General features: G+C 40.4%; 3 protein-coding genes across 3 annotated transcripts in view; all 3 read left to right on the top strand.

The window, feature by feature from the left end:
* Positions 1 to 23161, top strand: part of LOC126565725 (guanine nucleotide-binding protein subunit gamma-e) — a 377807-nt gene that overhangs the window by 67141 nt on the left and 287505 nt on the right. The window lies entirely within an intron of this gene.
* The window catches only part of LOC126565008 (uncharacterized), a 68228-nt gene continuing 51432 nt past the window's right edge, over positions 6366 to 23161 (top strand). The window contains exon 1 of the mRNA XM_050222144.1: positions 6366 to 6688. Within this exon, the coding sequence (XP_050078101.1) occupies positions 6625 to 6688 (64 nt within the window). The 5' untranslated portion in view covers positions 6366 to 6624. The remainder of the gene's footprint in view (positions 6689 to 23161) is intronic.
* On the top strand, positions 19398 to 20412 carry LOC126565570 (microsomal glutathione S-transferase 1-like). The gene is made up of 3 exons (XM_050222761.1): positions 19398 to 19549; positions 19692 to 19768; positions 20069 to 20412. The coding sequence occupies exons 1-3, from the start codon at positions 19424 to 19426 to the stop codon at positions 20307 to 20309; spliced, it is 444 nt and encodes a 147-aa protein (XP_050078718.1). The 5' UTR covers positions 19398 to 19423; the 3' UTR covers positions 20310 to 20412.

A 23161-nucleotide genomic window follows, 5' to 3' on the forward strand; every position in this document is an offset into this window, starting at 1 on the left:
TCGAGAGTAACGATCATCACCAGGCGTCTCCATTATCCACCAGGCAGCTCCATCGATTTTCGTTATCGCTTTTCCGTCCAATATTCAATCCAATGAAATTGACTGGAGGTGTGAAGGTAAAGCACTGGATTTTTTTTAATGCTAGAAAAACTTACTATCGTAACGCTTCCAAACCTCAGACGATGCTGTGATGGTTCTGGTGCAATGGATATGTTATGTCACTAGAGGTGTGCTTGGTGGATAACTCACACATGTTTCATTCAACCACCGTAACCGTATTTTGGGCGAGTAAGAAGCATATGAAAATCGACATCTTCCCATGGCTGAACATGGAAAGTATCCAGATTTTGCTTTTGCACTTCTTTTTGAGGCAAACAATATCACCAAAATATCAACATCGATGTCGGTGTGTATGATTCACTTGATTTCGCACGCTAGAATGCTTTTGCGTGATGCGCCTAACGTGATGTGTCCCAATACGTTATTCAACGGTGGATTCACCGGTGGCACACTACATGAAAAGGATTCACAGTGCATCAAGGCATTCAACGTCGAAACAGGCATCGGATATTGGTTGGAGTTTGTGCGAAAAGATAACAGACACGCTGCCTTTCCGGTGCGGCAATTTTCCGTTCGTTTTGCTTGACAATCGAGCTCGGGGTTGATTCTAAGCTGCCTAGATAAAGATGGTTGAATCGTTTTCTTTGTGAAGTTTCCGCTCGCCTTGAAGTTTCGAGGCGGAAAGTTCGTTGGCTGTTTTCTTCGCACCGATACGCTAACAGCGTTCGGTTCAGGGTGTTGGTACTTTTCTTTCTTTTTCTTCGTTGGACCGTGACCAGAAGTTTCCATTTTTGTACCGAGGCAGAAAAGAAGAATACTTCAACGTCATCCAACAGGAACGCTTGAGTCGTTTCTTTGTTAGTTTGTTTCTTCTGGCTTTCTCTAGCGTTTCGACAATCTTGGATGGATTTTCTGCCAGCAGCTTTACGGCGGGACGGGATGGTACGAAAGAACGGCTGTGCACTTATGATGGGGTATGTTTTGTGCATCGTAATGCCATTCGAAAATCATTGAAGAGTGGTTACCATCATCCACCCCATGCTCTACAGCGTCTGCAGCACGGCAAACCGTACCGTGTCACTGTTTCTTGGCAATCTGGTTCTCTTCGAGGCCAGCTATGCCGTTTATCAATAGATCTTGTTCACTTTTTGCAACGTTATTACATTCAACGGCTGTTAGTCATTTTTTAGCACGAGGATTGAAAAAAGAGGGCATAATATCGACTTAAGCTACTCTCCACCACATTTCAGCACCAACGTTGGAGGATAATCAGCAAATGTTTTACAATCATGCCATGCTTCCATGCCAACAGAGTATGATGATGGTTCGTTGATTGCCTTCTTTTTCTTCTGCGAGGGTATTGTTCAGCGCTGATCGAAACTGTGGGATGATGTTTGTAGCCTTGAATCCTCTCGTCCTTGGAAACCCATTGAAAGAGAATATTTCAAGGAAGGAAAAATAATGCACTATCATGTTTCGAGTTATGTTGAATCAATTTCAATCGGTATGGAAAGGAAAAATGATGTCATATGCAAAAATAAAAATTGTTTTAAGTTCATTAAAATTAAAATTACTTACGCGTTTTTAAATAACTTCGTAACAAAATTTAAAAATTTTAAATTATTTTGGTTCCATACGTTTTGCAGGCGTCACGGTCACCAGCGACAACATTAGATCTCTGAATCAATTGAATTAATTATTGGCATTTTTCTATCACGGAATGTTTTCGCTGCTTGTTCCGTACACTGGCCGTACAGCTGTCGAATGACGTATTGCTTGTTTTCCTATGCCAACTGCATCACGAGTCATGAACAAAAATGTAACTGTCAAGATTATCCCGAACGCTAATGTAGGTTTGGGAGACGTGAAGTTATGACTGTCGGCTTTACAGTTGGCGGAATTCGTGAGTTAGATGCTATTGTAGCCTCACAAAGTGGTAGGGACTTTTGGACCCGCTCACAACACAACATCTAAATGCTGGCAACGTTATGACGCGTCGAACACCACAAAGTATCCGCAACAAAGGGGGTTTTCTTGGGTGCCAGTTATCAGTCTCCACGGCATGATGCTCTAAAGAGGCGCTGACCCCTTGGAAATAGAGATAATAACAACATCAGAACCAAACCTGGCAGCAACAACATCCACAACCAAGCTCACCCAGGATAAGGATTTGAATTGTGGGAGAAGAAAATGCCTACCTTCCAAATAGGAAATCAGTTGATTGAGCTAGATATAAGATTAGAATTTGAGGAATACGGCCTTCAGAAATATAAAATGCTGCCATTTACATAAAATATATGAATACCAAACAGATGTACAGTTTTGCTTGTAAATTTGAAACAAGATATTGTGTAAAGCTGCGTTGACATAAAGAGAAGAATGCATCTCGATTTAAGTTTACATACTGTTTTCCCTCTCTTTTCTTTATGGGAAAAAGTATAGACCATTTCAAATCTTGCATAAGTCGCATTACACTGGCATTGCTAGTATGTTCCATGGACGAATTAAATACTGCCTTAGCCCATGGTTACCCTTATTAATCTTTAAACTAACGCATCAAATCTCGAAGGAAACTGCGCATTACAATCATATTGAACGTTGTTGCTCATGAAATTTAAAATCTTTATGAAAACATCTTTTTTTCTCATTTTAAATCACATTTTGATCTTATATTTACAATTTTTCATCACACAAAATGTAACTCAACAATTTTCCCGGCATTAATTCGTGGTTCGTTTGAAAAACACTTTCTTTATCGCATTTCCTGCAGACTATATCGTTTAATGTGACACTTGAGCAAACATTCAATTAAAATCTTCCGCATAACACAGGCACACACACACACACACGTACCCGAATTAAAGTACAGTCACATACCGCCTACAGACTTGTGGCACTCAATTCATCTCTTCTTCGTCCTACCGTACACTTAACTGTCAAACATGAGTTCGTTTTACGCAGGCGAAGCAAATTATTCTACCATGTTTTGATTGAGTTTGTTTAAGAGAAGTTTGTGACAGATTTTCCACCTGGATGTGTATCGCAGAACTGCTCACCCTATCAGCGGAATGGATCGGTAGCAGAGCAAAACTTTTCACACACATCCCAGCTAGTGACATGTGCGTTAGGTTTCAGTTTGTTATGGCAACTTCTCTTCGGCCCTGCCACTCCTTGTTATTCGCTGTGCGTACCATCTTTCGCGACGCAACCTGTTGTGCGTTTAGTTTTAAACTTCGGTCCGGAGGATAAGCCATGTTGAAGATAAATGGCCGTATGTGAAGCAAAATCACGCGGTCTGTTGCTTCAATTTGAATCGCTTGAATGTTTCATTGCCAAAACTGAGGACACTCACTCAGAAATCCTTTCGTAAAAGCGGCAAAGGCGGACGGCGACGAGCATTCAGTTGAATACTAAGTACAATCTTTCTTCATCGTACCATCTTCACGGGCTGACATCCTATCCGATCCGTGCCGAGCGTTCCGGGCGGTTCGTTTTGCATATGGGTACATTTTCTTGACTTTTATTTTCCGCCAACATTACTTCCCCTTACCCCTTCACCATAATCATGCAAAACACGTCGGCCTGTGGCAGGTTCGATGTCAGGCATTCATTAAATTGTTGCTGTACTGTGCCGCATAAGAGATTAGAATATATTTCCCAAGCCAAGGCCTTGGCGTCGGTTTCGTGGAAAACGTTTTGACAAGTGATCACGCACACGCGTACAGGGTCTGGATGTCTATTAAGCGTACCAAGGAGAGTTTTCGTACTGTTCGCTTATCAAATGGCTTTAATTTTTAATAATCTCAATTGAGTTTGGCCCACACTTGGTGTGCAGTGGAATGCAAGCAACGGCACTACCAAATAGGTTGAAATTGGGAAAAATCCAGATGGTCTTATACTTTTCACGCACCACTGTAAAACACCCTACCAGGGAAAAATTATCCCGGTAGAATAGCGAAATCTGGTTTGCTGTCACCAACGGATCATACCAGCGTTTCATCTTCTCATACCATGACCGTGGCCCAGAGAGATGTGAGCAGAGCAGATGAATAATCAAAACGAGCAATTTTCTCGTGTAAGAAATCGTGTAAGGCAAGTGATTTTTATGTGTAAGCGAAACCGTAGCACCTCATCATTGGAACCAGATTCCGTGCAAGAAGGCTGAAATATTCCGAATAATACACGGTTAGTAATGGCGATGTAGATGTGTGAAGAAGTTTCCTAAGGCTCTGATGTCGGCAGACGAAAATTTCCCAATTTCAAACATGAATTATTCTTGGCCACTTATCATGGAGTATGGTGTAACGTAGGGTTCATCAAAGGCACATGCATTCCACAAGAGAAAGTGGAATAAATAGGAGAATGAAGCAAACGTTTGCTGCACGAAACGTTTGTTGCACGAGGTAAAGGAAGGTATAAGTGGAAGCAAGAACATACGACGGGTATCTTTAAATAAAGTTAAATTAATGTTACAGCACCTCTTGCGTACAAAACTCTTTTATGCCTTAAGAGTAAAGCGATTCACCATATTTTGTATCAATAAGTGACTTAAACAGGTGAAGGGTCTTAGTTTTAACTATTTATTTTTATGGTAACTCATCAAACACTTTGAAATTGTACGAATGTTTTCCTTTTATTCACAATGACTCATCTTTTCATCCTGTTGAAACATGTGTAATTCAGTTGAAGCTTGCAATAAATTTTCTATAAAGTAATTAGAATATTCTTCTCCCTATTTTCAGCCATCTCCGAAAAAATGCTGAATTACAGAAATTCGCTCGTGTCAGTAGCTACGAACAAATAAAATATGCAGATAAAAGTGAACAAATGATTATTTTTAAATTAACGTTTATATGGGGTGAGCATTTGATTTATCCATGTTGAGTTCTAAAAACAAAATGCGTAAAACAGAACGACATGTCAATAAGCGAAAAAGTGCCAAAGATTTTTTTAATCATGCAATTTCGACGGGAGCTAGCTCAGCCTTGTTGTTTGAAAGATTTGCTTTTTCCATGTCAGTTCCGTATTGTTATGTGTACAAGTGCCAGGATTCCAGGGCAGGTGATTCAGCTCAACGAGAAAAAAATAGCGAGAATGCAGGAACGACAACGACCGATCAAGTCACGCCGGCCAGTGAATGGATAAAAAGACTTATTAACCAGCCACCTTCCACAACGGGTGATCATGCTGGAGAGATTTGATTTGAGAGATTTAAGAGATTGATTGATAAACACCACTATCGAAACTTTCACCGATCCGCACAGATGCAAATGTGTTCTATGGCTGCAACAAAACAAAACGAACTTTATCTCAGCTGTAGAATTGACACAGAAACTCCATGACCTATAGCTTATTTATGCTAGTATGAGCGTGAAAGCTCAGTAAACTCTTCACTAAAAATCGAGCAAGATGTGCAAAGAAGATCTTAATTTTACATCAGTTGTTTGCACTCATCAATTTTAATATATAAAAAGTTAAAATGTCAGACACAAAACAAGAAAAATTGCCGTAAACACTTATTTTACTTACAATCAGTAAGGTTCTGACACATCTGTCAGAACCTCATGCATATCTGAATCGTCAGAAAGTTCCACTTAACACAAAGAAAGCGAGAGAAAACAGTAATGATTAGGGTTGGTTTACAAAAAAGGCATCGTTCTATGATGCTCATGCTTTGAACGCAACACAAACAAAACCATCAACACCATAACACTTCGATGCACCGCTGTGAAGAAGAACGATTCAGCAACAGGACCTGCATTGGCTTCACAACCGAGCCAACAAGCTAAGAGGAAATTTGCTTGGCTTTCCATTCATCGGGGTTAAACCGGATCTGGTTAAGGTGGTTCTGATGGTGTTCTCTCACCTTGCATATCACGGTTCGTCTCCAACCAATACGCCTTCCTTCCCTTTCACCCTCCACTGTTCTAGGTTCTTTTTGTGGTTAAATTTGTGAGTTGTTGCCCACTTGCGACGACACTGCTGGTTCCGCTTTGCTAGATCCAGGGGTATTATTTGTGTGTGAGTGTGTATTTTTTACGGAACCTAAAGTGAAACACTTCGAGCGTAAGCTACGTCCTATCAACTCTCAAGGCACTTCAGATTGGGATGCAAAAGGTTATCCTTTCAAATCCCCACGATACCTTCTACAGTGCAACAACGACGGATGGTTGCGCACACCTTGATCGCCAGTGATGCTTCTTTAAAAGTTTTTTTTGTTAATACCCTGTTTCTACCCATCAAAACGTTTTAACAACCTACCGTTCGGTGGTGGCTTGTAGGATCCGAAAAAAAATGTAAAAAAGTGTAGTGAAACAGATTTGCAACGACTGAAAATTGTGAGTGCATCGGTACTTGGGGTCAGCCTGCTGGAACCTGCAAACCCCTAAAGAGTGTGCATGTGTGTGTGTAAATGTGTTAATGTGTAGTGAAGGCGGCTACCGTACAAACGAGTGTACGTGAAACCCTAACACGGAAACCGACCAAAAATCATTCCAAACCGCTGGTAAGCGCTGCAGAGCACGGGGTGGATCTGGAAGCGAAGGTCCCCCCTTACCGCCGACCATGGGTACACTGCCGAGCGTAATGGATTTACGGCTTCCCATCCTGTGGTTGCTGCTGGCAGCAGGTACGTGACTTGATGGTTCACTTAAAATTCTTATGCGCTTCTTTCCATTCATTTTAACATTTGTTTGTATGCCGATTTGAACTTTTCATAGCGAGTGGAGGAGATTGTTTTTAGTGCTGTACAGCAAAAGCAAAAGTAACAATAAGGTGAGAACATTATACACAAGAATTACATTATTCTTTTATACAAAAAGAAATTGAACTATAGCACTGTTGAACTAATCGAATATATATTCGAACCATTTGTTTAAAGTGTAGACTCTTTGGAAAAAATATACTTTTGTATGGTTCATAATACACGACAGTAAGCCATCGAACTAAAACACGAAGAAAAATGACTCAACATTTTTAATTCTGAAATTATGGCTGGAACAGATTCTGTACATTTGTTGTGGTTTTTACGGTTTTAAATCATTACGTATGTGTTGTTTTTGTTGTGGAACTAAAGAAGTGTTGAACCTCTGGGCCACTTTCGTCTCATATGGGGCCGTCCATAAATTAAGTAAAATCATTATTTTTTACCTTCTCCTCCTAACGTAAGAAAACACTTGAAGGAACCTCCCTTCCAAAGTAACGTAGCGCTAATGCAACTCCTCTCCCTCATCCACTACCTCTCCCCCCACACCCTACCCCCAATTTTATTTATTTATTTATTTATTATTAATTAATTATGACGGTCCAGTGCCGTATTGTCAACACCGCTTGTGTTGAACAAATTCTATAACCATATTTATAAGGCATTTCCTCCTTATTCCTTGCCTTATCCCGGGCATACTCGGTTAACCCCCCAATTTTACCTGAATATAATTTTTTTGATAAATTGTCAAGTTTATACAACTTTTCATTGCAAATATTACTCAAATGGTTGGTCCAGTGGTAGAAGCGACGGCAGAGCCAGTCTACACACGACTGGAAGTTGTAACATTTTAACTATAGCAAAGATATATGATACAACAAAAAAACAAATCGAACAAATGATCACAGAATGGATATCATATCATATAAAATCATATTAAAATGTTGGAGCACCTTAAATAAATCACCTTAAATCACCTTAAATAAACCATACCAGGGAAAATTTATGAATTGGGTCGATGGATGCTCCTTCTGTCATTCTTGCACATTTGAGTGAATTAAAATACTAAAATTGCGATTTGCCTTTTCCATTTACTAGTTTCCTTTTCGCAACAATCTCTAAAGATAAACTAAAAAGTTATTTTTCGCATCTCGTACGAGTGCTAGTAAAATCATTCGTTGTGTATAGCATTTTTTTATTTCACAAAAACGTCTGGCTGTACTTGCTGTATACACCTTTTTTAACACACATATAATTTCCAAATCTCAAATTTAAGAAAAAAGGTATGAGAAAAATGATAACAGTATTATGTTTCTAGTACAACTAGAACTAAAATAATATTGTCGTTTCAAAAAGGAACTCAACTCAAAAAAGGAAAACGTTAAACGCAAGAATAAAATGTGTTTTATTTCACTTTGGTTTCTCTAGAAGCCTATTAACGAGAGTTACTAGTTTCATTATGAATGCAATTTTAAGCAAATTTAGGACCTTAATACCATATCTCGGTGCAATCCAATGCAATGGAAAGATATTCCATTGTTTGTTAAGCCTTTGATCTAGCCTTTATCTTTAGCGTGCTTTAGTTATCTCAAGTTACGAAGAATGAAAGCAAAGATGTGAGCAAAAATGAATTAATTCTATTCTGCGTTGCCTCACTAGTGACCCATTTTCTGTCGGTACAGGATGGAAAAACGTGAACGAAAAAATTAACTAATTTACAACAAGTGTGAAAATACACTCACGAGACATTTAAGTATACGAAAAGGTCATTCCTCACAAAAAAAATAATTGCAAAATAGGACAAATATTTCCTGTTTACTCATTCTTTAACGATTCTTTACCGATATGCTGCCTTCGGACATCTGAGAAGACGTAACGAAATGTATATTGAATCGTTTAGAACTTGCAGGAAGGCAATGCAGCAAAAGAGTTTTTGGTATATTTTTTCTGATGTTAACTGTTATTGTTGACAGGAGTCACGATTCGGCGAGTTTTTGTTAAGCAAACATTCACAGTGTATTTGTGAATTACTTATTAGACTTTTTTAGTTATTTTTATTCAATTTTATAATCGACGAAAACTTTTGTTAAACTTAAAATGACTGTAAAAGAACGATCGGTTCGAGTGATTAAGGACTCTCTGACTGCTCGGCTGAAAGGACTGCTCGTGTGAAAATTGTTTTCCACCTTAAACATTAAATTAATGGATTTAATAACCGGAGATAAGAGCATCGGGTAGATTGCTAACGAACATCGTTGTCATTTCCCACTTGAAGGTGGCTCTGTTTTTCAGTTAAGGGAAACCGACGTTCTAATGCCTCGCTTATCTGTGCACAGCGTGCATAACGATCGTTAGTTTTAATTTGCTTGATATGCTGTGTAATTAACAATGTGTGCAGTGTGAGTAAAGCGTCCGAAGAAGCGATGCTTTCTTCGATGCGGTTTTGATGCAACCAAACGTGCTAAACGAGCTTTAATGTCTAAACAAGTCTGCATGATAGTATTCTGTCCAACCAGACTCTTCGTAACTAAACCTCAGGCAGCATCAGCATGTATATACATGTGCGTGTGTGTGTTTGCGTCTGTGTATACTATTAGACCCAACCTTATGCACCAGGACAAACTCATAAGAAAAACGCCAACTCCACTGCTACCCATCAGCTTGCCTTGTAGCATTTTGAATGCAAGGACGCACGGGAACACGAAGCAACACTCCGTCGATTTCTATCTCCGGTAAACCTTTGCAGCATAGCACTTTGGTTCAGTGACGTATAAACCGCAGGCATCGTCACGAGAAGCAGAAAGCATGAAACACACACAAAAACAAAGAAATCAAAGGTACCAAACGCAGTAGAAAACTATCTTTGGGACAACGGGTCACCAAACCGTTTTCCGGAATCTTCTGCATAAGGCAGTTTTATATTATGTGCCTGTAGGTGGCGCAACGTAAAACACATTCACCTACCTACTAATACCTCGAGTGATCGACTAAGGACGAGTGTACGTAACGCGAGTGTTTGAAGTTAACTAGGTAACTAAACGAGCAGTAGGAAATGGGAAAACATTCTGCATTAAAGTGTCTGTTGGCAAAGTGGTCAGTGATTAGAAAGATTATGTTTTCATTCACAGTTTAGTTTTTGTCCATTGTCATACAAAAACTTGAAAGTTTATATCGATGTATAGATTAATATCATAAAGTTTTCAGAATTCAGATATCAGAAGTTGTATGCTATTTATTTTAAACTGTAGCGTAAAGTTGTATCAACCTCTCTGAAAAAAACTGACTAAATAAGAATCATTTTAATTTTACAGTTGTATCTGTCCAAGAATACTGTTACGTAGAACTGCGTACATGTCTCGAATATTAAGTACACATAAGTAAATTTAAACTTTGTGCGATTGTGCGTTTGAAGTCAAGAAGTGAAGTCTTTTAAGGCAGACCAAAACCTTTAGAAGTTGTAGAGCCAAAGAAGAAGCAGCTATACTTTCGATAGAGGTTCGAAATGTTTCGTAATCGAGAGACAACGTTTAATGAGTTTAGCTGCGGTACAAACCACCATTCTCAGGTAAAAGAGAAAATATTGACGTTATTGTGCCATTGTCAGGAATCTGTTTGACTGTGCCCCAAGGAAGAACGTTCGCTGCAAAGGAAAGACTTGTGGTTTCCTTCATCGTGTGAGAATGGTAGGAACGAGATGTAGGACTTGTAGAGGTGGCCTTTAGAATAACTGTTCTATCAGCAAGGTAGCGAAACACATACCGAAATTCGTGGTAGCCTTGCTTTAAGAAGTGGCTAGCTGGAAAGGTCTCCCTCTCTCTCTCTCTCTTCCACTCTTTGTGTTTGACACCAACCTGCTTTGCAATCAAGTTGAGCTTTTGTGCGCCTGACAGCTGCAGATAATTTGCCAACGGAACCAAGGGCTCCCATCCTTAGAAGGTTGGGGTAAAAGAAGTATTTCACATTAAGCGACGAATTAGAATGCCTTTTACAGCTGGCTTACGTTGTTCTGGTATGGACTGTTTTAACTGTGTTTGTTGCGTAATGCAACAAGAGCTGCGTCCTGTAGTTTTCTCTTCTAAAACACGAACACAAAACAGGCTCTTTAAACACGTATATTTTGCTTCACAAGCTGTGGCACATGAAACAAAGGTTTCCGAACTCACGTTCGTGTTCCTTACCACGAGTCACTTCGTACGTATCGATGATTGATTATTTGTATGTTGGTTTGTTATAGTCGATTGTATGACATGTTTAAAAATTTCCTATTCGCTCTAGTTTCGTTCGGATAACAAAAAGTACTTCTATCATACCCGCTCGAGAACGGGAACAATGATCCTTATTAAATTGTGTCGCTTACACAAATTATCACCTTCGTGCTCCGAGGCGAGTGATTTAGAAAAGCTATTAGCTATCTCTCGTAGAAATGCGAGGAAGCCGCCTAATGTTCGTGCGAATGAGCCTTTGATAACAGCAGCCTCCTTCGAAAAACGCAAACATACGGAAACCTGAGGTAACTGCAGCAGGAAAGCAAAATCTATTATTAATCAGAATAAGAGAACTTCTTCAACTCAGCGAACTTTACCTAACTGGATTTACACTGTAGCTGTTATCAAGTTTTTATTCGAGTCTAATGAGACGATCAGGTTGTTTTGCTTGCTAAAATTATTATGATATTGATGTTTTATTATTGTTGAACTGGGTTGTTGATATGATGTTGCAGTCAAAAGTTCTCTAGGAGCATCGCTCTGTATCAAATTCCTTTCGCATTACACTCCCGTAAGTAGGGCTGGCTATCCTGCCTGTTCGATTTATTTATATTGCAATGATAGCACAGAAAAATGAGTGAAGAAATATGTGTTCTCTCTGAACATATTAATGAATCAATAATCAGTTTGGCTATTGTAATATTTTCGTACATGTTTCAGATATTTATATACATTCGTAGCTAAAAAACACATTATCTAAATCAATAATTATATCCAACTGATTAAGCGCTGTGCAACCATGCGCTATCATAGTTGTATGCGTGATTGTTGTGTTCTAAGACCAAACCAATATTCTTATCAAGATACTTATCGATAGATCGGTATCAGCCTTTGGCTAATAAAGTTCACATTTGTGAAATAAAATAAAATTGGTTTCATTTCCCAAGTCAACATTAGCTTACATCACCTATCAGTGGTGCAAATGAGGGTACACGAACATTTCTGATTAAATTAGATCACTAAAACACCCCGAGGCGTAAATGAGCTATGAGTAAATACTTTGTTATGAAGGTGAAAAAAAAACCTTCATTATCTTGTCCCATTAGTTCCAGTCGATTCAGCTTTTAGTATAAATTAAAAGAATAAGTCTATATCCTACAATTCTAAGAATAAGCAACACAACCTGGCTGCTCATTGAGAATGAAAGGTACAGTCGGCCAAAGCAGTGACTAAAAAGAAATATGAAATTATTTGTATTTTTTTTTTCTCATCATGAGACGAAGAAAGTCAGCCCTCACTTTTCACACAACAATCAGAATGGACATGAACCAGAAATTTCCATCTCTGGACCTTTCCTTAGTAGTAATAACTAATTTCCAATATTATTGCTGTACTTATTCGTATAACGTAAATATAATCTGCTCAATTGTGAATCTAACGGTGGACGGAATAGGCGGTCACCCCGGCATTTGGTTGGTAAAACTGGTTTGCTTAGTAAAAGGGGCCGCTTAAGCAGCCCTGCAGTGGTAGCTTCGCTCTCGTATTGGAGATTCTGCATACGGGCATAAGGGTTTCGTAAGTGTTAAGGGCTCCTTCGAAAGGAAAATAGACACTCTTTCTCCGTGTCTAGCTCTTATGCTATGGATATGACATGGGCTCCAACGTCCGAGCTTAGGGCTTGATGTTCTCCAAAAAACTTGATCCGCCACTGAGCCTACAGTAACCAAAGTAACCATTTATAGTAATATGAACGCAAGACATCAATCGTCGTTCATATAAAATAAGTATAATTTATGTTTCAAACTATAGATAGCCTGTTGTAGATAGCTTCAGCTTATCAACACTTATATTAGGATGCAGAGTTGTTGATTAGGGGTGGCCAGGCGGTTTAGGCGACAGCGGTGTCGCTCTTCAAACGGCAGGACCTGGGTTCAAATCCCATTCGGACCGTCCCCCCGTAGTGTGAAGACTAACTATTAAAATACGTGGTATCGGGAAGAGTCTAGTAAGCATTCGATGGCCAGCGTGACCTAGAGGTCGTTAAGCCAAGGAGAAGCAGAAGTTGTTGAGGGAGAGCTGTATACAGAAATCATTTTCAAAAGAATTGCATTTGAACCACATTCTGAGCTACAAAATTGGCATTTAATAGTGGTCGGTACCTTCAGTACCGGCAGGAGTAAGTAAAAAAGTAAAAAGAGTAAAGTAATATAAATCATCTAAGCTGAACCATAAAAAAACCACGTCGAGTTAAGCTATTAAATAATCAAATTAATTAAATTTGTTCTTTGTTCGATGCTACAGAACGTTTTATCTTTATAGTAAAGTTTGTAAAGCTGATTGTTGTCAAATGGTTTTGTCTATCGTTTGGTCTATGTCGATCGGCAGTCAAGTGAAAATATTTTTTTAACGGTTTAGCTATGTTGAACCATTATTCGAAAATATAATCAACACTTCCGTTTCGTTTTCATGACTACAAATACTTCAAACATGATAATCTCATTGCTTGTTGAACTGTGCTGGCATCTACGTTCTGATGTGCAATTCCGCACAATAGGAATTGTACTTCATTCCTTAACGTATCATTAAGACATCCTTGATTAGCAATACCAGGCGAGGCATTTCTACTCGAATTAAAAACATCGTTGATTTCTCTGGCGCATTCTGACAATCAGAAGCACATACACCGAATTCGGGCAAGATTATGACAACAGTTTGCAAATTGAAAAATCGATACATTCCCCACAGCAACACAAAGACATTTAGAAGTCGCATACCGTGTCGTACGAAGCTGGGGGGACGAATGTTCGAAACCGAGCTAATTTTCCGATGGTTTTGTAGGACAAAAAAAAAAAGAGAGACACAGGCAGGACCCAGTCGGTAGCATCAAAGCTCGGCTCATAAAAGAACCGTGGATCGAACAAATCAGCATGCCGGAATGGTAGTAGCCTAAAAGCAACAGCAGTCGATGTAGGATGAACGTTCTGAACACAGAACCGCTCTGAAACGCGGGCATCTCTAGCAGCATAACAAAGATTGCCAATAAAAGCGAAATGGCTTCCAGCTTGCCATTTCTTCGATTGTTGCTCGAACGCACCAGAAGGATAAACTTAACCTTCGTCCTAGTTTTCCCTTTACTCTTGGTCCTTGTTTCCTCTCTCTCCCTATTTATTTCTCTCTCGCTTTCTATCTCTACTTTGCGTTCGGAATGAAGAAAACACCATGAAGAAAAGCATTGTAGGATAAAAATTGCCGGGATTCCTTCGAGTTCAGTAAATTGGAATTTTCCTCCCTAATTATCTCACGACCGCTAGCGAAGGGTTCCCAAAGGAACGGGACACGAAAGCGTTTCGCAAATCCACCGGGGAGTTGGTTCCGTTCGTGAGAAGAAACGATCCCTTCCTTTCGCTTGGTTTGTTTGAGTGTGAGCTTTCTGCTAAAGCGTACCACCGATAGTTCGCTACTTCAGTCTGTTGAACGACCGTTCTTGTGTGTTTTTCTGAATAGAAGCCGAGATTGCTAAAATTATGCGGCTTCGCACGAGCGGGTCTGCATCGATTCACTTCTAGTGCTACCGGAGAGGCTTGGGTTTCGAAATGACTCAACAATGTTCTTCCGCTGCCGGCAGGCAACCGAGATACAACCAACGACATTAACCGAACCTCCCGGTTAGCACATCAGCAGCGTTTGAACTATCTTTCCTGCACCTTCATAGGGTAATGGGTGACTTAGATGAAACGCAAGACGTTCGAGTGAGAGCGCAGGGAAAATGGAACCGATCGACTCTTGATTGCTGTTCAATGTTTACTCATTCATTATCCTCATCATCATCATCATGAGCAACATCAGCACGGGTACGGTCGGCATGAGGTGCTGCATGAGAAGGAACTTCTTTCGGTGAATGCTTAACATTTCCACGGTGCAATCCTTTTCCATCCAGCGTTGGAGAAGCACTCGAAACACTGACTAAAAGCGATGAGCGTGACTCGGCACGATCGTTGAGCCATTTGAAAAGCCTGTCCGATCCCACATCTTGTGCCTGCCGTGTGAAGAAAGCACAAACCGAGGATGAAACGGCAGAAACCTTGAGCACCAACTTCAACGCACATCATCGCTAATTCCTTTTAAACGGGGCTCGATTAGAATCTCGATTAGAAGATGTACCACCACCCTTCAGTTCAGAGCATTGGGAGGTTTGGGGCGGAACATCCATTCTTGACGAGCAAACGGTCGCAAACGGTGCAGTTCGATGACTTTTAATGGCCGCTTTGTGATCTGTCGTGCGTTAAGACATAATCAAGTCGTTCGACCGCACTCGGATTGTGGACGAATCCTCCGGGCACATATTCGCCGATAGCAGCTCCGGAAACAGGAAATATGTTTTGCAGACGTTTTGAATGTTCCCTGCCAATGCTCGCTTTCTTGACGATCTGTGGTTTCGATTCCGTTTCCAGTGTCGATAGCACAGCGAGATGCTTCCGGCGCAAAACGTTTGGCTGACTGACGCAAATCGGAAATGTCACCACGGGGCTCGCACAGAAAACGTCTTCATAACGGACTGGCCGGCCCGTTGGGAGGGTTGGCAAAGAAGGCGGGAGAGGTGGAAAGCAATTAAATGATTGATTGATTGCTTTTCTTCGGAATGAATCGCACGGCTGGAGGTCCTCACGAAACGCGTGAAATTATTATCCCATATCGTGTGAAGCGAAATGGAAATCGTAATCTGTGTTGTACACGATAATAAAATAATCATTCGGTAATTGTGGCCCAGGACATCGGAACGTTGTGTGGTTTGGAATGATATAGAAAATGTGTTTGCCGTTGTGCTGCAGTTTTTGTCTAGTCTTTCTAGGTGAGATAAAGTGATGAAATTTTGAAAAACCATACTTTCAAATCTATACCAACTTCAGGGCGAAGCGTACCATTTTTAGATATCGAATGGACGCAGGTTATGTATTACACGTTGATGCTGTGGCACTCATTCATGTGCCTGGTTTTATTGACACACCTGCACCAATGGAAATGAAATCGATGGAAACTATAGAAGTAAACAAATGATAGCAATATAAAATGCAAATTTATAATCCCAATCGCATCCATCTCGATTCATCCTGCTTCCCCGTTGTGACAAATCGTAAAAGCCAAACTTGCCATTGGGTAAATATAATCATTCGCTCGAATCTCTCGTGAATCCGGTAGGTTCTCGTTAGTGCTCTTATTATTTGCCATATTAAAAACCAACAAACGTTTGGGGAATTATATTGGAATAAAAAATTACCTCCATTGTAGGCAAAATAAACGCACGGCGTACGTTTGCAGTGCCACAGTTTGCTACTACTGCCCAACCTCTTTGGGGTCGTTTGATGCTGCTTTTTTTTCAAACGACTGTACCGAGGAAAGCTTTTGCGTTCGTTGGCCTAGGGTTTCGATGCGCAAAGGGACAGTGGGCATGCATCGAACAGCAGCCATCCAAAAGCAAGGTGACAGGCGAGAAACGGACTGAAATTCAATGCCGAGCAGAAAGCCTGTCCCTGCCCAGAGGAAGTAGTGGGATGGTGCAATGCGAGTGAAAAAAGGTAATGAAATAAAAACACCCACTCAAGGCGAAGCGACCTTTTAAAACGAGATTATGCTAGCCTCAACCATCGTCCAGCGTTTTCCTCTCCTTCCCGTAGGATTTGTGTCGGGTTTGGTTTTCGCTTTTCGGAACGGACCGACTTCACCACGTTAACTCCCATTGTGGTACATTTTCGTCTGAACGCCACGAACCTCGAACAAGGCCAATGCAAACCCGCCGCCTGCAATCTGGTACAAGCTGGTGATAATAACTTTTCACACCGTCCCAATCGGCTGGCCTCGGACCATTGCGTGTTTTTGTCTTCTATACCGTGCAGTACACATAATTCGCTTCATTCCATCTCACTTTCGGACGCAGTGCTGCCACTGTCCCATCTTTTCGTTATTCATTTTTTAAGCTTTCCCCATTTCCCTTCCTTTCTTTTGAACCGGCTATCCACCGGTTTTACACCCTTAGCATGCCGCTGTCCGAAGGCCTATAGTGTTGAATTTCAAATTGCAGAATTTTAATATTCTGTGGTATCTTATTTTTTCATGCACTTCTCGTGACGTGACTGTGGTGTGTTTGAGTTTTGGATTAACTCTCACGAACCCACTCACGACCAACGCAATGGTACAAGCGTTACCCGAGGAGCAAACGAACAGTGGTAGAAGATCTTCCGAAACCATCGGAAACGAAATGCTGCTTAATGCTTTGATAAAAAAGACAAAGTTTGTACATATTTTCCTACGAAACTGCCGTCTTTTTTGTGCTGATCTCTTATGCACTGTGCTTTTTATTTTGATATCATATTTTTACACCACCAAAGGTGCTCACCGCAGCTGCTCACGGTTAGTGCCCAGCGGACCGTCACAGATCACAAAAGTGAACAAATGGCATAAATTATGTTGATACTCTCCTTCTCTCTTTGTGACCCGTGTCGACCGAGGTTAAAGAGCGGTGGGATGATAAAACTTAGCCAGCGGCGTCATAACCGGGTCATCCGTTGGATGGTCATCGTTTCATGGTGTCTTTTGAGGTGTCCCAGCAAACGGGGGGAGCGGGGGGGTCACCCACAACTAAACGCTGAAATACAAAACGATAGGAAAAAAACGAAAGCACTTGCTCAAATTTTACATCCTTCAGATGGTAGAAAATTTGAATATTGTTGGCTTCGAATTTATGACGACTGAAGTCCACTCTTAACGCGTCCCCGCAACGATAATAGTGATGAGGTTTTATGCCGTTGATAGTGAGTGAAGCTTTGCACATTGCGGTGGCTCGCTGTGGGTGAGAATGATTATTCATCGTTTCGCTGTAGATTTTCAACACAGTGGAGGGATGGAGTTTGTTATCCACTTTAGAGAACTGCAGTCTCACTTTGACTTTTGTGGGGTTGCTGTGATGTCATCTTACGGTGATGGTTGTGAAAGTGTGCTTATTGACCAAAACATACAAAAAAGGCATGATCTATTTCGCGTTTTTTTTTTTCGATGACGAAAACAGAGGAGCTGTGTGAGTTATGTTTTGATGAATACTTAGGAAATGAGTGTTTGCGGTACTCGTAACTACAGAAAATGGTTGTAGTACATGGGTAAAAGCAAATGCTTCTTTATGTCTGTGATGATGAAAATTAAGATGAAAGGTGATAAGACAAGCATTCATGGTGTTCATTTAAGCTGGTGGTAGTGAAATAAAGCGTGTACTAAATTTTAAAGAAAAACCCGAATAAACAGTCATATTGCAATTGTTCATCAGAGCTACACTGTTCAGAGGAGTTGGCCTGCCCCTACTTGCTATCTTTGACTTCATTTTACCTGTAGCTTAATAGTATATGGGGTACGGTCAGTATCAAAATATACGCAGTATAAGGTTTTTATACATTTTAAATTATTTAAAATTTTTTTTTTGATTATATAGAGCGTCCCTTTATGATTTTCTAATCTTAATTCTGTGTTGTTTAATTTGAAACGTTAAATAGCCAATGCTTTTGCAATGGTGTGTAAGCTTGAACGTCGTATTTGTTTGTTTTTTAGACATTTATTTATTTTTATTTTTATTTTTTTTTTTTTGTAACTAATTGTGGAGACGGTCTGTACGGCAGAACTCGATCCTGCTGTATGGTCCTGCCACTGAAATGTTCCAGTATTTTTATTTGCTTGTATGATGAAAATTTTGGGCTCTAGTTTGAACTTCAATAATAATACTAGCATTGATATAAAATCATTTAATTATTTTATTTTTATTTATAATTAATTATGACGGTCTAGTACCGTATTGTCAACACCGCTTGTGTTGAATAAATTTTATAATCATATTGATAAGGTATTTTCTCCTTATTCTTTGCCTTATCCCTGGCATTCTCGGTTATATAAAATCATAATACAGTATAAATATCACAGAGAAGAATACTAATAATAAAGACTGATAAAGATACATTCTTTTGCATTGCAATACAGTTTACTAGAGAATGAAATGAGCGTAGGCGTAGAGCTGATAATATGTTTCACGTCATAGCAATGTTGATGAAATCTTTCGATTCTGAGAACTATGCCCATAATGTACTCTTTCTTATAATGTACACTTATTCTTATTAATATCCTTCAAACACAGTTGCATTAATCACGATAAATGTCCCTGGGCAACATATGCGCCTACATTTATTGCCTCACCTGTGCATTGCTCACTTGTCTGGGCAGCTGTTATCTGCCAGTCACCGCTAGGCACTACGCTCTCCTGATAACACTACACCCTGATAAGCAGAACTTGAGCCTTCTTGAAACCGTGCCTCTCGGACTTTCAGTATTATTTCACCTTTCGTGCGATAAGTATTAGCTAACGGAGAGGTCTGTTCTTTTGGTTCGAATTGCTTGCACCGCTCCTATTGAAACCGGTATCATCATGTCGCTAGCGCTCGGACAGGTCGAACCGGCCGTTTTTCAAGCCTATGCCTTTTGGGCTGCCGTACTCGGGCTTAAGATGCTGCTCATGTCGGTTCTGACCGGGCTACGGCGTGGTTCAAAAAAGGTAACCGAAAGACCGAAACACAGAAAACTGAGAAAAACAAAACCGAAACTCTGAATCGCTCTTTCCGAGTATGGGTACGAGCGGTACAGAGCGTTAATCCCCGATTTGTGTTTCTCACCGTCTGGTCGACTGGTCGTTTCAGGTTGTTTCGAACCCGGAAGACGTTATGCCGGGGGGCAAAGTTGCGTACGACGATCCGGATGTGGAACGTGTTCGACGGTATGTAACTTTGTCTGGTGAAGTTATGCTATGTACACGAAGTTGACTTACTGCCCAGTGCCGACGGTCCGGATGGAATACAGTTGCGATGTCAGATTGCAGCTGGGAGTGTTGGGATTTTTTACATCTTGCAATCCGTCCAGTTCACCATAAGCTACAATCCAAATGCAACACATTTCCGTTGCCCCATTTCTGCGTGGTTTCATTGCTGTTTTGTGGCCAACGGCAGTTGCAAATGCATATCGAGCACATGTTTGCGTCCCCTCATATATTTGATTTTTTGCTTTCGAATTCTTTCAGTGCCCACCGGAATGATATGGAAAATATTTTGCCATACTTCATCATCAGCTTCCTGTACATGTTCACCAACCCGAGCGTAACCGTCGCCGTCAACCTGTTCCGTTTGGTAGCGGCTGCTCGCATCATCCACACGGTATTCCATGTGCTCGTTCCGGTGCACAAGTTCCGGGGAATGGCCTGGGCAACCGGCTTCTTTACGACGGTCTTCATGGGCGTGCAGATAGTACTGCACTTTCTGTAGAATTCCTGAAACACCCCAACTCGAACTGAAAGCAGGGAAATAAAACTTGCCCCCATACACGCGGTACGACGTACGGGTTCTTCGGGTGTCAAAAAGCTCTTCAGCCTTAAGTGTACTTAAAATCCATTCTTTCAGCATGCGAATATCGACTACTGTACATAGCACGAGAAGCGTGCCCTAACGTGAGGATGCATATTGAAAGAAAAATCATTACTATTCAGTGTGCATTTTCTTAAATCGACTCATAATGGCTGGAAAACGATCAGTTTTCAGTTGTGCAGGGCTTCTCAGGCGGTGAACACTCTTTGACACGTTCTACGTCGGTTCAATAGCTCGTTTTGCTTGTCTACGAAATACTATTTGCTATCGATGTATGTGAAGTGTATATGTGTTTTAGCTCCTGTTCTCCTGGGCTCCCGCATCGGATGCAGATGTTACAAAGACAATGTTGTTGCAAGCATTCACATTGAGGGAGTTAAAATGTATTCCAAAGAATGCTCCCCATCGGGCCAAGCAATTTTTTGTCGTTTTGCAATTTTGCACCATCCTTTAGCTGTTTTTTTTGCTGACATCTTATGCTAGAATGAAACAGAAAGCAAAGAAAATGATGAAAGTGATTGTGTTTGAATGAGAAAGCGGAGCAAGAAAAACAAGGAACGCTCTCGATGAAAAGGGTGCTAACGTGCCGTCAACCGTAACGTGAAACTATGAAAACAATTGTTTTCTAATCTGGAACGTGACGTCTCCAGAAAACTGACACTAGCCAAGGGAATGGTTCTCATCGAACGTGTATCTTTAGTTGAAGGATCTTAGTTTGGGTACACTTTAAAGCGTTGCTGGCACATTGGGATCTTGCTGGATTACTTTAAATTGTGTGAATAAAGTTGTAATACTATAATTCGTCATACTAGTTCTACATTAATTATATTTTGTGTATAAGAAGAATAACAACTATGTAAAGTATGCATATTTAAATTAATGTTTATTTATGATTTTTACATGATTTATTCAAAGCAGTTATGCTGTTCTGTGATTAATGCGGAATATTGAAATATCTATTCTCTTTGTTTAAGCATTTATTCGGTGTGTTGCAAAGTTAATAGTCTAACAGGTTGGCTGATAAGTCCCCGGTCTAACAAAGAAAAACACATTTTTTTGTCAAAATTCGTTTTTATTATTCAACATAGTTCCCTTCAAGAGCGATACAACGATTATAACGACCTTCCAATTTTTTGATACCATTTTGGTAGTACTCCTTCGGTTTTGCCTCAAAATAGGCCTCAGTTTCGGCGACCACCGTTTCATTGCAGCCAAATTTTTTCCCTGCGAGCATCCTTTTGAGGTCTGAGAACAAGAAAAAGTCGATGGGGGCCAGATCTGGAGAATACGGTAGGTGGGGAAGCAATTCGAAGCCCAATTCATGAATTTTTGCCATCGTTCTCAATGACTTGTGGCACGCTGCGTTGTCTTGGTGGAACAACACTTTTTTCTTCTTCGTTCTTTTTTCGTTCGTCAAGCAACCAAAAGTTGCTTGACAAAAGACGCTCTGTCTCACAAACTAATTGACATACAGACGTCACATTTGGACACGAACCATTTGAAGGTTGGTGCTATATAAAAATAATATGCATTTAATACTAGCGGCGCCATCTATGTGTCAACCTGTTAGGTGCACTTGTCATGTTTGATAATTCAAAAGCAGATTGTAAATTTAATTTGATCTAACTCTCAACACTCACTCCTCCCATGCTCTCCTAATACTAACTATCCAGCGCTGGAATAAACATATTGTGAAAGACTTAACAGGTTTTGGACTAAAAAAGATTGTTGTCCTCTGCAATCTACTGTCAAAAGAACATCAACCGTAAACCTATATGGTGGTATTTTTCTATTGATTAGAGTGTATATTTACACTCCAAAAGTAATGAAATAAAAAAAGATCGTCGCTGTTCTTTGCATTGCCAAGTCTGAATAAAATACAGCGCCGTAGAAAGTTTTAAAGCATAAATTTTCCCTTCTGTGATACCATTTCCCCAAGTTTACAAACAAAATATCATTCAATGTATGACTCGACAATTTTCATCTGTACCATCACCTTCCACAACCTAGTGAGGGCTGTTGATGACGTTTAGCATTTTATTGATTTAGCTTCTGGGTATTTTATTGACCCACCTCGAACTAACTTGCTCGTATGGTAGCAGATACAGCGGATAGTGTACAGGAAATCGATCAAGCCCATAGGCAATTGACTGTTACGGGTTGAGTGCTCCGAGTGGCCTTTCCGAAGTGGTGCATCGCTTCTGAGGACAGGGCAGTTTATAAGCGAACCGCAACCAAAGATGGCGCTGATATTTGTGCACCAACTCTTTACGCAGTGCCTCAGGACTTGGTAGAGGACGTACCAAACGGTCCATTTCCTTCCTGCAATCGGTTCTCGGGTTATGTGCTCATGTTAGCAAAACATCCTTTGCCTTAGAGGGTAAAGCAAGCAACAACGTGACTGCTTCACTCGCACGAATGCAAGATGGATGCTTCATACATATGTATACACACCATACGAACCAAGAGCCGATATGACTTGCTTGACCGATAGGGAGTTATCGGACCGGTCGACTTCACAAGAAGGTCACGCATTCTGGTGACATCGTTTCATGTGCTTTGGAGATCAATAGAATGTGCATCAAAAATAATTCTGAGATAGCAAAACAGAAACAATTAGATGGTTGTGTTTATATTTTCGATTGTGGGAAGGGGCAACGGATTAAAAGCTTAAAGAAAAGATTGCTGCCTTAGCACACCAATAAATATTTCTGGTTTCATTTAAAAAAATATTCTTATACGTGTATTTTTGA

This window comes from Anopheles maculipalpis, chromosome 3RL (assembly GCF_943734695.1).
Source record: "Anopheles maculipalpis chromosome 3RL, idAnoMacuDA_375_x, whole genome shotgun sequence".
Lineage (NCBI taxonomy): Eukaryota > Metazoa > Arthropoda > Insecta > Diptera > Culicidae > Anopheles > Anopheles maculipalpis.